At 47.2% G+C, this 13,224-nt stretch overlaps 2 protein-coding genes across 5 annotated transcripts in view; both read right to left on the bottom strand.

Annotated features, from left to right (window-relative positions):
• Erich1 (glutamate-rich 1) overlaps positions 1-13,224 on the bottom strand; it is a gene marked incomplete at its 5' end in the record, with an annotated part of 52,793,804 nt that overhangs the window by 19,938,623 nt on the left and 32,841,957 nt on the right.
• The window catches only part of Dlc1 (DLC1 Rho GTPase activating protein), a 379,420-nt gene that overhangs the window by 32,793 nt on the left and 333,403 nt on the right, over positions 1-13,224 (bottom strand). The window contains 1 exon segment of one of the 5 annotated variants that reach the window (NM_001127446.1): positions 10,211-10,536. In NM_001127446.1, coding sequence (NP_001120918.1) covers positions 10,211-10,247 — 37 coding nt within the window. In that variant the 5' untranslated portion in view covers positions 10,248-10,536. 5 annotated transcript variants of the gene reach the window in all.

Genomic DNA, 13,224 nt, shown 5'->3' with positions numbered 1-13,224 from the left:
CTTCCCCAGTGGGACCATGTGGATTTCTTTCCTTCTTTCCCAATACGCCTTCCCATCATATTTCTTCCTTCAAAGAAATGCCAAGGAATCAGAGAATGCTACAAAAAAAAAAAAAAAAAAAAAAAAAAAAAAAAACCAAACCAAAACAAAACAAAAAACCACCACCACCACCACCAACAAAAAAAAAAAACCGCAAGCACTTTCCCCAATTTCTTGCAAGTCCTGAAGTAAGACAGATGTGCGGGCAAAGGTTGCTGTGTACAGAGAGTTACGGGCAGACAGGGGTGGGGGTGGGGCTTTCAAATCCAAACCAAGATATTCATTCCTGCCCCTGGCTGACAGATTCCTTCCAAAGGGAAGAAAGGGTCAGCTTATCAGTCTCTCCACTAGGTCAAGGAGGTCAGCCATGCGCACAATGTCTTTGGGATCTGCCCACCTTCACTCAGTAGGTGTGGCTCATGGGTGGGTCATCTGGAGAAGCATCCGGGTCCACAAAGGAGGACAGTAAGGTGGTTAAACATCGGGGACCAGAGTGATTCTTAACTCTAGATGGTGGCAGCACTGCCTTGAAAGACTTTCTACGAATGCCAAAGACCACGCCATGCACGGCATAGACATCTTACTCTATAAGATCTCTCTAAGCAATGTACATGTAGGCAGGACGGACTACAATACGGTCACTCTCCAGTCACTAGCACGTTCTAGGGCCTAATACATTCTTTTGTCCTTGACTCTTCCTTTGAATCTAACAGCTTTTGGGCAAACCTCTCCCCATCCTTACCCCTAGCCAAGTTCTATGTGAAGCTAGACTGGTTTTCCCACACCACATACTTCTCTATGTCCTACTCAGCTTAGAACTCTGACAATCCAACCCCCAGGGCCAAGTTCTTGGCTCTCCTAACTTGGCCTCTCTGCCTGTCTTTTTAGCTCTTGAAATGTATTCAAAAGGGCGTTCTCTCCATTCTCAGGATACCATGGCTATCCAGGGCTGGTGCTCTCTCTAGACTTCAATAAAGTCACCCTTCTTCACCTCACCAATTTCCCCCTTAATTCAAGCACACCCTGAAATACTCCCTTTCGTATACTAGAACCACGTGGCCGATTGGTTGTAAAAATGCGAAGAAAAGAGCCCATTACATTTTTTCATTTCTTCAAAGGCAGACTAAGAACTTTCACTTGACAACCAGAGGAATAAATGTTAAACATACACAACTCTCAAAGGCTGGCTATCAGGAGTAAGAGGAATTCCCACTAGGGCCAAGTTGCATAGAATACTTACTTGATATTTATTAAACTCCAATGTTATCTTATCATAGGAAAGATTCTGAGAGCATCTAAGCTGCATTCCTACCCTCAGGTGCCTAAAAGAAAATTCCAAACATCTATGGCATATATTCTGGAAGCTTCTGGGAGACAAGAGTAAACAGTCTGGGCAGACCCAAATCCACTGTGGGGCGTTAAGTAGAGAGAGCCAACCTGCGTTTTCTCCTTCATTGGGTCTTTACTTTCTGAACTAGGTCAGCTGCCAGCCATTTTCAAGGCTAATCAGAGCCCCCAAAGTGCCTGCCAAGCAGGAAGCCAGGTGGAAAGGCTGACCTCAGCACCCCCCCACCCCCACCCTCCTCTCCCCCTCCTCCAGGTACAGGGGCCTGATGACCCTCTGCCCTTGTCTAGGAATCATTTAGCTTCTCAAGTGCTCCTCTAGGGCCTGGGAGTTTGTTAAGTCCCAAGTGATTTGTTAAGTCAGCACCAGTGAGAGCCCCCTTCCCAGTGGGACGTTCTATGGGGAGCACATGGGCCCACTCTGCCCCCAACACTGACACCCCCAACTAATCCAGCCTCCCTGGCTTCTTCCTACCCGCTCTCCTTATTCTTGCTTTTCCTTCAACATGTACCGTGTATGCTCTGTGTGCCCTCTCCGGTTCCCTGATATCCCCCCAGTTACACCCTATTTTGTGGCAGTGCGTGCGGTCCCTCGGTAAATAAATAGCTGTAGAGAGAAACCACTGATTTGATTTTTCATTCCAGTAATCGTACTTTTGATTAACAAATACAGCAAGATGTAGGTATGGATATGTCAACCTCAGGCTTCATACAGCAGTTACGGGCTCTCTAAGTGCCTGCCTCTGCGCTGGTATTTCCTTTCTGCCCACCCCCTTCTCTAGGAGACAGTCCCTAACTGTTAACGTCCAGAGTCCTCACCCATCTACAGACTATTTTAGGGACATTTCCCAACACTGTGTACATCTGTTGATGCTTTCTGTTGCCAAAAAACATATAAACCACTTTTTTAATGAATCAATGCTTTGATCTGTTTCACGAAAAGCCATGTTCATGATTCAGAGAACCCAATACCCTAAACACTTGCTTCTGCGAGGATCCACAGACTCCAAACCAAATTAAATTTTCATAGAAAACCCTCCAGTCTATAAAAAAGCTCTTAGAAATATATATGTATATATATATAACACATAAACATTATACATATATGTATATGTATGTATACTTCAGAGCTTTACTTCTCCCACAACATTCTGACTCTTGGGGAGGCAGGGAACAGGGAGCTACAGGCACATGGGACCTTTTCCTGTTGTTAGGGAGTGGACCAGGGTCTGGGCAATCTGCCTGAATTCACAGGCACCAGGTAGTGTCTTCAGCCCAGAGAGCTTCTTGCCTTTCTACAGCAGAGGAACAGGAAGAGGAAGAAGAATTAGAAGAAGAGGGAGAGGAGGAGGAGGAGGGAGGAGAAGGAGGAGGGAGGAGGGGAAGGAGGAAGAAGAAGAAGAGGAAGAAGAGGAGGAAGAGGAGGAAGAGGAGGAAGAGGAGGAAGAGGAGGAGGAGGAGGAAGGGGGGAGGAGGAGGAGGAAGAAGAAGAAGAAGAGGAGGAGGAGGAAGGGGGAGGAGGAGGAGGAGGAGGAGGAGGAGGAGGAGGAGGAGGAGAAGAAGAAGAAGAAGAAGAAGAAGAAGAAGAAGAAGAAGAAGAAGAAGAAGAAGAAGAAGCAGCAGCAGCAGCAGCAGCAGCAGCAGGAGCAGCAGGAGCAGCTTGGGCATTTTCTTTCTAACTACCCCCTCAATCTGTAGACGACTAGAGACAGAGATGCTGCTTTCTAGGAAAGAAAATCCCCAGAAATAATCTAAGGAGGGGAATAAAGAAGCCACTTTCCCCGTGTGATGTGATGACAACTTAATAAAGGGTTTTCCTTTGGAAGAAGGAAGCCTCCATGGAGACAGCCCGAAAGCCTACACCGGGGACCTAGCACTTGAGATGACACTTCAGCGATGCAGAAATCACATTAAGTGAAATTTCCTCTGGGGATCCTTTTGCCCAAGCATTTGCAGAGTATTGCTTTAAGCACTCAAACCAGGCGAGGACAAGTGCTTCACTTCACTGCCATTCCGAGTAGATGTGAGGTCCCAAGCGACAGGGCTGTCAGGAGCTCCATTCTCCACACGAATGTACCTCATTCCCAGGAATAGAAAATATCCCTCAGCTAACCAGAAACGGGCATCCGAGCGCCAGGACGAAGAGGTCAAACTGAGAGGAAACTGAACTACTGAGGAGAAAGATCTATTTCATGGCAGTCTAGAGCGAGATAAAAATAGACCGAAACCTCCCTCTGCCCCCACCCACCCCCAGTCTCCACCCTGCTTTTACGTCTCTCGATGAACATAGGACTGAAAGCCCATTACTCTGAATAGCAATTAAGAAAAAAAAAATACCATTAGGACAGTGCCCCTCCCCCACCCATCAATCAATATACATACATTTACACATTTACGTATCTCCAGGACTCTGTATCAAACGCTTAAAGACTTCCAGTTGTATACTAAGGAAAATGGCTTGGATTAGGTCTTAGGGTGCTAACTACAGGCATTAAGACAGTCTCAAAAAAAGGATGTGACATAGCTTTAAGGTGCCTTATTTTAGGAAGCCTCAGTTTTGTAAAAAGTCACGCATGCACGTGAGGTTACGCAATCAGTTTCCTTTTAACACTCCCAAAGGCCAAATACCTGATTACAGTCCTAGAGCCTGCCCCATCTCTGTGCTGTCCATCAGACGTTTCTCTCTGGAAATTACCCAAACTTATTTTTCTGCAAAGGCTCCCCATCCAGTCTTTTGCCCCAGGGTCCTCCAGGAGGAACAGAACAGAGAAAAATAAAACACTGAAAATCAGAACGCTTCCTGAGCCTAGAATTAGAGACAAAGAGGAGAGCAAGGAATTCCAGCAGAAACAAAAAAGCAGCAGTCACAAGAGCCAACCCAGTCTCACCTCTCTTTAAGTTTTCTTTGATAGAAAGAAAAGGAAGGAAAGAAAAGTAAGAAAAGAACGCAATGCGATGCTATGCTTTAACAAAGACCAATGAAAACACAACGTGGCAAATGCTGGTTAAAGGTTTCAGTTTGCCTCCTCTTTTGGTCTAACCTCAAACAAAAGACGCCTTTTGGTTTGACCTGCAGGTTTTCTGTCTGGGTTGGGTTTTTTGGTGGTCTGATGATTTTGAGTGTGATAAGAGTGGTATATCCCCTTACCCAATCAGATCTGTACTAAAAAAGATAAATATATCAAGATATATAAATTAAAATTTATAAATATTTAATATGTTTCAAGATATAAAAGGCAATTCCAATCTTCCATATGGATTAAAAAATCATTTCCTTTAAAATTGCTTAGGACCCCAGCACCTGAAACACACACAATTTAATAGTTGAATGTCCACTCATTTAGTTCCCGATAAGCACATTAAGGTCCCCATTTGGGGGCCTCCTCCTCAGTCTGTTTACACACAGCAGCAGGAAGGGGTCCACAGTGGTATCTGGTTGACTGTGACCTTGGACACTGAACTTCTGTCCCAGCTGCCCCTCAGCAGGAGACAGGCTTTTCAAGGATGTCTTTGCCCAGTTCTGGAATTTCCCTTGGGATGATTTTGACAGATGCATAAGCGTCACACAAAACCCCCTTTCCATATCATACAGCTGGGTTTGAAATGGGGAATTCAGTGGACACTGGCTGTCCTATGAGGCCTCTACTTGATCCAGACTGGAGAAAATATTCCGGATTTGTCACCTGAGTGTAACAAAGGACACACAAACTGTGGTTGTAGGGCAGAGCCATACCTGGGTCATGGGCCATTTCACTCCAAAGTCTTTTCCTCACTGGCTTCCTAAGTATGGGGAACCTGGGAGTGCCTCAATCTCAGGGTGTGGAAGCCTTTTGTCCCTCACACATCCTTTGGAGACTCCTACAGGAGAAGGAAGGCGCCTTTGTGACAGGAATCAGGAAGTGACTTCCAGTTCTCTCCGCAGGACACTTAGAGGTGGGGTGGGTAAGAGATCAAAATGTGGGTGGGAGGTGTCACCGACAACCCAGGGCCCAGCATAACAGACCTCAGGGTTCCATTAGCTTTTGATATTTTCCTCTACTAAGGGAGAGGCTGATTTGAAAAAGGCCACCAAGTAGAGACCCGCAGGGGAGAAAAAAGTACTCCGTATCACAAAAACCAAAATCTAACAGAACAAAGCCAGGGGGCAGTGCAGATGAAGAGAAACCATTCCGCTGCGTTGGCTTGTCAACCATGTTTACCTGAAGCGCCCAAAAGCCTTCCTTCCCAGCAGGCAGAAATTTTGCAAGATGCCAGCCAACTCTTTTCACTGACATCTAGCACAGACACTTAGAAATTAATCTCCCAACACCTTCACTGGAGAAAACATAGCTCAGTCCAGTCCGGTGGAGGTCAGACTTTCTGGATGTGGCATTCTGGGACTCTCAGATGTTAATGACAATCTCCATCTGCTAGGCTACAATCACATTACCTAGATACATGCCAGGAAACAGCAGTCTTTGCAAGGTTCTGTCAGAACATTCGGAACATTCTAGAAAGGCATGACTCTTGACCGTGAGCCTCTGTAACAGTACATACGCCAGACATGCAGTGTTGTCTTTCTGTCCGCCACGACTTAGGATAGCAAGAAAGAGACAGCTAGTGTGAAAAAGGTCTAGGCAGAGTCATGCAGCTAACTGTCCTGGGGGAGGTTCTCCATCCTGACCACGCATGGCTCCTTATAACCTTTAACAAGAACAGCGGGGCCGGTCACCTAAGGGAGAAGTATTAGCAGACAGGATAGGCTGACAGACAGACCTCCCCGGCTGGAAATCTACCCTTTCCACATCACCTGAGTGTCCTGCTGGAGTAGGGACACGGGCACCCCCTGCACCCCCACCTCAAAGTCAACAGAAAGAAATGGAGATTATGACATGAAGAAGTTCTATGAATAAACCATTCGCAAGCCCTTAGTAACTCCTCTGATGGCTAATTGTTACAACAGCCCTCTTTCACTGTTTCTAATGTGACTCTTGGTCTAGTGCTCTATGAATCTTATCACAGCAATGTATTCATGAAGGAAAAAGCAAAACACGGCACATAAAAGGATGGGTACTGTGTATGGTTTCAGGAATTCCCTGGGAACTTGAAACCCATCCCCCAGGAAAGAGAGGACTAGTGTAATTTGAGATTGAAGAAAGAAAGAAAAAGACCCTCTACTCCTTGCACACATTAGAAGCAGTAGGTAGCATGTACCTATAAAACAAATTGTAACCCTCCTGCGTGGTCCTCCTTCAAAGCCTACTAATACTTAACCCTGCATTCCTCCATCCAAGATGGCCAGAGTCAGACATAGAGACAGCTGTGAGAGGCCTTTCCTAAAACCCATTTTCCTCCTCATTCCACAGCCCTGGGGAGGAACGTGGGCTTGTACTTCTCAGGCCAGGGCTGACATTAACTCTTTATAAACTGGGCCTTTTAACTTGACCTTGACCACACAGGAGGGAACTTTTTACAGACGGGCCATGAGAGGAACGAGCACACCAAGGCTCGGAGGGACTAGAATCACTCCCCGCCACTGGCTCTAGCTCACGTCACTGTATCACTACCCTGTGGAATTATTAAAAATGACACCCACCTTTCCCCTTTTCTCCTGCTTTGTCTGGTATGCCTGGAGCCCGGGAACTGGGGCCAGGTTGTGTTCTGATGCTCTCTGTACAGCGTGGGGACATCAGGTCTGCACTGGTTTGGTAATATCCAGGGAGGAAGCGGAAACATCTGAAGTTATTTTTACTTTTGCAGGTCCTCTGGCTGTACAGGGTGGATCAAGTATTGTCTGGAGCCCTTTAGGACTCTTTTTTTTTTTTTTTTTGCATGGCCTCATTTCCGTCTTCCTGTTGCTAGGAAAGCGAGTTAAGCATGAGAAACTTGTGTTTACAATACTGTCCCATCCTGTGCAGAACAAGGCTCTCTTCAAAGGAGTCCCATTTAGTTCACTCACTGTACTCTGGATGCCCCCCCCCAGTTCTGCTGGACCAAACCATCCTCCCTTGAATAGTTCCAAATTGAGTATTTACTTGCTGAGGTCATAAAAATACCCCTCTCCTTTAAACATTGCGTCACACTTTTAAAATCTCCACAGGGACGCCCAGGAAAACCCAAGTACTAAATTTTGTATTTGAGACCACCTCTTGGAGCCTCAGATCGGAAGTATCTTGCACCAGTCTCCCCTGTCTCCTTCAAACCCCACATTACTTCTGCGAATGGGAGTTGGAGTTTAAAAGTCACTTTATTTAGTAATACCTTGCTGTGGTCATAACACATCTATTGGCCTGTTCTATTGGTCTTTGTTCTTTTAACCACAATACAGAACAAAGGCCGAGGGGCAAACTGTCGTGCCCATATGTATTCCATAATTAAAGAGAACTCCTGTTGGGACACCTTGGGCCAAACAGGAAAAGAAGACAGACAGGGCCAAGAGGCGAATGCAGTACAACCAACGCTTTGTCAGTGTTGTGCCCACCCTTGGCAAGAAGGGCCCCAATGCTAAGTCCTATTGTGATGTTGCCACACTAATAAAGCCACTTTGCCCAGAAAAAAAAAGATAGAAAGAAAAAAAGAAAACTCCTTGGGTTGTTTTCAGCATATTATTCAGATATTAAAATCTGAAACGGTTTGCCATCTTCTACACTCTTTAGAAAGTGGTGTGCATTAGATCTACAAAAAAATAGGGGAAAACAGAAGTCACTGGGAGCAGCTTTCATCCACTCTAGGGCATGGATTTAAGCTGGAGACCACATATGCAGATTCCAGTCTGTGGCTTGGAGGAAAACGTCAGCACCATATTCCTGAACTATTACGCTGTTTAGAGCAAGGTGTCATTCAGCTCACAAAAAAGTAAAGGCAATTTGTCAAAAGCAAACTTCCCGGGGGTGGGGGGGTGGGGGTTGGGGGGGTGGAGAAGGAGGGGAAGAAAACCAGCTTGAGAGAAAGTCTGTCTGCGGGCCCTTCGTTTGAAACTCTGTGAACAGTAGTACTAATGAAAACATTATGCACCCAAGCTAGAACCTTGCTTCAAATCTGCCAGGCCTCAATAAAAGTGAACACAGGCAATCTCCAACATTTTCTCAGGAAATGTCTTGAAATAACTTCTGGCGGCACATCTGCTACCCATTTGACACTCAGTTCCTCGGGACTTGGGCTCCTCTGTTAGGGGGGCTGCTGCCTCGCTGGGCACCCCTCTGACCATCTGCTGCAATCTGCTTGCCAAGATGGCACTGGGTACTCCCTTAATGCCACCCTTATGGTCAGCAAATTATCCCGCAGAGGACGAGCCTGCAGTCCAGATGGAAGCAGAATTAGTCAACCTCTTAGAGACGCTGATAGGTTTACATTCTGAGTGCTGCAGTCCACTGGGCTATTATTTTCCCTCATCCCTTCAGCAAACAGAATTTTGCAGGGTTAAAAAAAAAAATGTAACTTGAGACCGGGCATCCTGCCTTCTCCAGAGCCTGATTTTTTTTTCCTACTCAAATGCGTCACATATGCCACCCCCACGAATCTTTTTGTAATGGATGGCCGTGCCTAGGCTGCATTCCTCCGAATCACTAGCCACAGCTTGAAACAACCTCTGACTCTCGAGAATGAACCCATTTGTGACCACGTTGGGTGTTAAAAGCCTCATTGAAAGCAGAACCGGATGGGGCAATAATTTTTTTTTCCTCTACTGCGCTGATTAATGACTTAGGCAGGGTTTCCCTTCTAGTTATTGGCATAATTTAGGAACAGAGTGAACTTCAGTATTCGTCATCCCGTTAGGCACTTTACATGTACTACTTTCTCTATTTGATTCTCACCTCTTCCATTTGTGTCCCCGCCCCAGGGTTGGGGACAGCACAGTAAGGTTGTGCCACTTTCCGGGGTCGCGCATGAAGAGGGATGCTGATCCCGAGTTCATTTCCCCAGCATCACCCCTCGCACCAAAAGCTATTCGCTGTAATGACTCGCAGAGATAGAAAACCACACCAACAGGGTGGGCTGTTGCTCTGGGAGCAACCCTTAAGAAGGATCAAAGGCTCTCAGCTACTGACATTGGAGGAGGGGACAGGGGCGCAGGGTGGGGAATTAGTCCAAGACGCCGTCGCCTCGCTCCAAAAAAAAAAAAAAAAGCCACAGGCCTGGAGTCTTGCTTCCTTCCTTTCCCCAGCCCACGGACTCTTCCTCTCTCGCCAAGGGCGTGGGCATCTGGTGGGGCTTTTCAGGAACCGCGTCCAACCACACAGCGGGAAAGCGCTGAGTTCCCAGTTGGAACCCCACGTGCAAGGGGAGTTGGGGGTAGCTAAGGAGCAACCCCGATTTAACCCGCCCAGGCTCAGAGATTCCCCAGCGTTTAAAACAGCCGGACGCAACAAAAGAACGGAACTCTCAAACTGTGATAAAGAAACATTTTTCCCGAAGTACAGCTAAAAGTCTACACAGCCTCTTAAATAATGCACTCTTAGGGAGACAAAGCTGATTTGGGGCTTGTAGGGTATAGGACCGCAAGAAGAGATGGGACAGTCCCCAAAAGCAGTCGAAAGGGGTTGCTTGCCCCTCGGGGCCCGTGGCCGGCTTCTAGGCATAGTAGGAGTGTAAGTCACCCGGACGCCAGTCCCCAGTCCCCAGGCAATACACGGCCAAGGGACATGACCCTACGTTAAAACCTCCTCCAAACCCTGACCCAAGCTGCTTAAGCACACGCGTTCTACTATCGAAAGCCTGGGGCGCCTCCTCTGCAAGCGTGTCAAAACACACAATCACAACACAGACTTGGCAGCGCGGGGTGACAAGTTCCCCTCAGCCGCTGACCCCAGCCAGACTAGTCCAACAACAAGGCACAAGTCCATCTTACGTGTTAGGATCATGGTGTCCGGCTCGTCTCTACACATTAAGGGCGGCGCAGGGCGGCGGGAGCGCACTGGGAACGTCGAAGCTGCCCGAAGTAATCCGGATCCCACGTCGGGACCCACGGTGGCACCCGGGACGCGAGCCCTCGCGGTCGTCAGTACATCCTGGTTCGCAGCTTCCTTACCCCTCGACCCAGCTCGGGCAAAAATCGTGGGTTTTTGATTGCTACCTCGCAGGGAGCGCTCTTAGGGAGCGGGGCACGGAGCTGGGGAGCCGCGGCTCCAACAGCGAGGACGCACAGCCATGACCCAGGCTGGGAGCGCACCTCCCTCCAACCAAACGCTGCAGTGCTCTGCTCTCCTCGCGCCCTAGGGGCCGCGCCTTCCTACTGAGCCCGCCCCCACGGGCGGGACCCACGCTGAGGCCTCGGGCTATGCTCTGACTCCACCCACAGTACATCAGGCCCCGCCCAGGTCCCGCCCCACTCCTCCTTCTCCCTTTCCTGGAATGTTTTCCCAGGGTCTGCACTTCTGCGGCGGCGGGAAGCGCCTAAAAGTCGCCAACTACTGGCCTCTGGGGAAAAGGCAAAAGCTTGGAGGCGTTAGCTTGGTGAAGAGATCAGGGCCTCGCGCTCAATTTCCCTTCTGTCTTTTTCCTACGTGGTTTTGAGTACGCGCAACCTCTCATTCCGGTTGGCATCACAGAAACTTAGGCTGATGGTAGGGGCAGTGCGAAGGTAAAGATAGATCTCTTGATCAGAAAATGGGGAAAAGAAGTACCTGGTCTTTCGGGCACCCGTTTCTCCTCGCTAAAGTCCCTCAAGGGTAAAGAGGGCATGTGGGGATTAAACACAGCTCTGGAACTTTTCCCCAGCACGTGGGAGAGTCAGAATACCGCGTGCGCAGCTCTCTCCACTGTATTTCTAACTGATATTTGGGTGGTCACAGCTTCTAGAATTGCTCAGGGACTGGCCCCAGACTATATTTTTATGATCTCTAGTGGTGATAATGTTTTTCCCAAAGACTCAAACGATTCGCAGGCAGCTTAGTTGGAGGCTCCTTGTGTCCTAAGAAGTCCCGGTTTGAAACTCGCGACAGAATATAATCAGGATAAGGTGTTCAAAAGTCCACATCAATTTTCATGAGTAAGTTGGTGCATTATGGGTGTTACCTTAACTGATGGAAACACAGTCATTCAGCACCGAGAGAGTATTTACTATGGGTAAAATGGTTTCTCTGCTGGAACATACAACAGCCAGCAAAAGGGATCCTGTCCTTCTAGAGTTGGCGATTACAATAAGCAAAATAAATAGGTGGAAAATGTGTAGTCTGTTAAGAGTCCACAATAGGCAATAGGGGAGTTGGGGTTGAGTTTATTCTTAAGGAGGGCGAGACACAAATAGAAAAATATATCTCTTTTATAATTCAAGATGGACTGTCTCCATAGTCCTGTGCTAGCCTCTCTGCACGTATAACAATGGTACCCTAAGTTACCATGCCAGAATTCCTTACTTCGGAGGGTACATTCAGCCTCCATTCAGCACATCTGTGCTGTCAGGGCATTTACCTGCAGTTAAATGCTGGAGACCCAAAGGCAGTGCAGGATGCACATGGCCCCTGCCTGGCAGGAGGTGACAGAATGTTGGGAAGCAAGGAGTTGAATGGAAATGAGGGAGTCTTGAGGACCCAGGGGTGAAGACCTTGATAGCCCAAGAAAAATGGAGTTGTCCCCTAAAGTGTGGATGCTGGAGGAACTGGGAACACATCCACAATTAGCACCCCCTTCTGGTGCTCACATCTCTGAATGCACAAGAGCCTCATTCTAAATCACATATGATTTGCATAAAACTAATGCACATTCTCCTAGATACTTCTTAATAATTATTGCAGTATTGATAACATTTAGAATATGAAACACAATGCAAACACTATGTAGATTGGCCTATGTTCGGTACAGACACAATTTTTTTTTCTTCAGATATTTTCTTTTTGCATTACTGGATATTGAATTTAGGAGAGAGCTAGTCACATGCTTTACCACTGAGCCACATCCCTATCCCCACCACCTACTTTTAATCTAAAAATTATTATTATTACTATTACTACTACCACTATTATTGCCGTGTGTGATACACACATATACATGGTGCTGTGTGGAGGTTCGAGAACAGCTTTCTGTTTATTCTCTCTCTCCACTTTTCCAAGAGTTTGAAGGATCACATCCAAGTCATCAGGCTTGCATGGTGTCTTGGTTTGCTTCTCTGGTGCTGCAATAGAAACCCTGACAAAAAAACCAACTAAGGGGAAGAAAGTGTTTATTTCATCTCACAACTTACACTCTATCACGAAAGGTAATGAAGGCAGGGACATAGAAGCAGGAACTAAAGAGGCTGTGGGCGAATGGTGTGCACTGGCTCGCCCATGGCTCGCTCAGCCTGCATTATTACATAGTCCAAGAATTCCTGCCCAGTAGTGCCACTACCCACAGTGGTCTGAGCCCTCCTGCAGCAATCACCAATCAAGAAAAATGCCTCACGGGCTAGCCAGTCTGATGGAGGCATTTTCTCTTCTCAGATGACTGTAGCTTGTGTTGAGGTTAACAAATGCCTTTACCTACTGAACTATTTCATGGGCTCTCCCTCACTTTATAACCTTCTTGCTAAGTTGCCTAGGCTGGCCTTGAACTCACTTGATAGCCTTAACAGACTTTGAACTTCTGATTCTCCTGCCTGGATCTCTCAGGTAACTGGGATCATGGGTCTAACCCACATGGCCCACCATGTTTTCCATCAGTGGCAATCTGAATCCTTGGACCAAGAAGCTGTAGATTTGGTAGCCCACTGTCTTATTAAATGGCACACCAAATTTGAACAAGAAAGTCCTATCTAAACCATTTAGAAGAAAATAAAAGCAATGCAGAACAAAGCCTCCACTATAACCTTTTCTGCACAAGAGGAGCCCTTGAGAGGTGGGGTTAAGGGAGGGCTGGCAAAGCCATCAGGAGTATGGACAGACAATG

This window comes from Rattus norvegicus, chromosome 16 (assembly GCF_021556685.1).
Source record: "Rattus norvegicus strain SHRSP/BbbUtx chromosome 16, alternate assembly SHRSP_T2T, whole genome shotgun sequence".
Lineage (NCBI taxonomy): Eukaryota > Metazoa > Chordata > Mammalia > Rodentia > Muridae > Rattus > Rattus norvegicus.
This window is presented reverse-complemented; position numbering and strand designations above follow the sequence as displayed.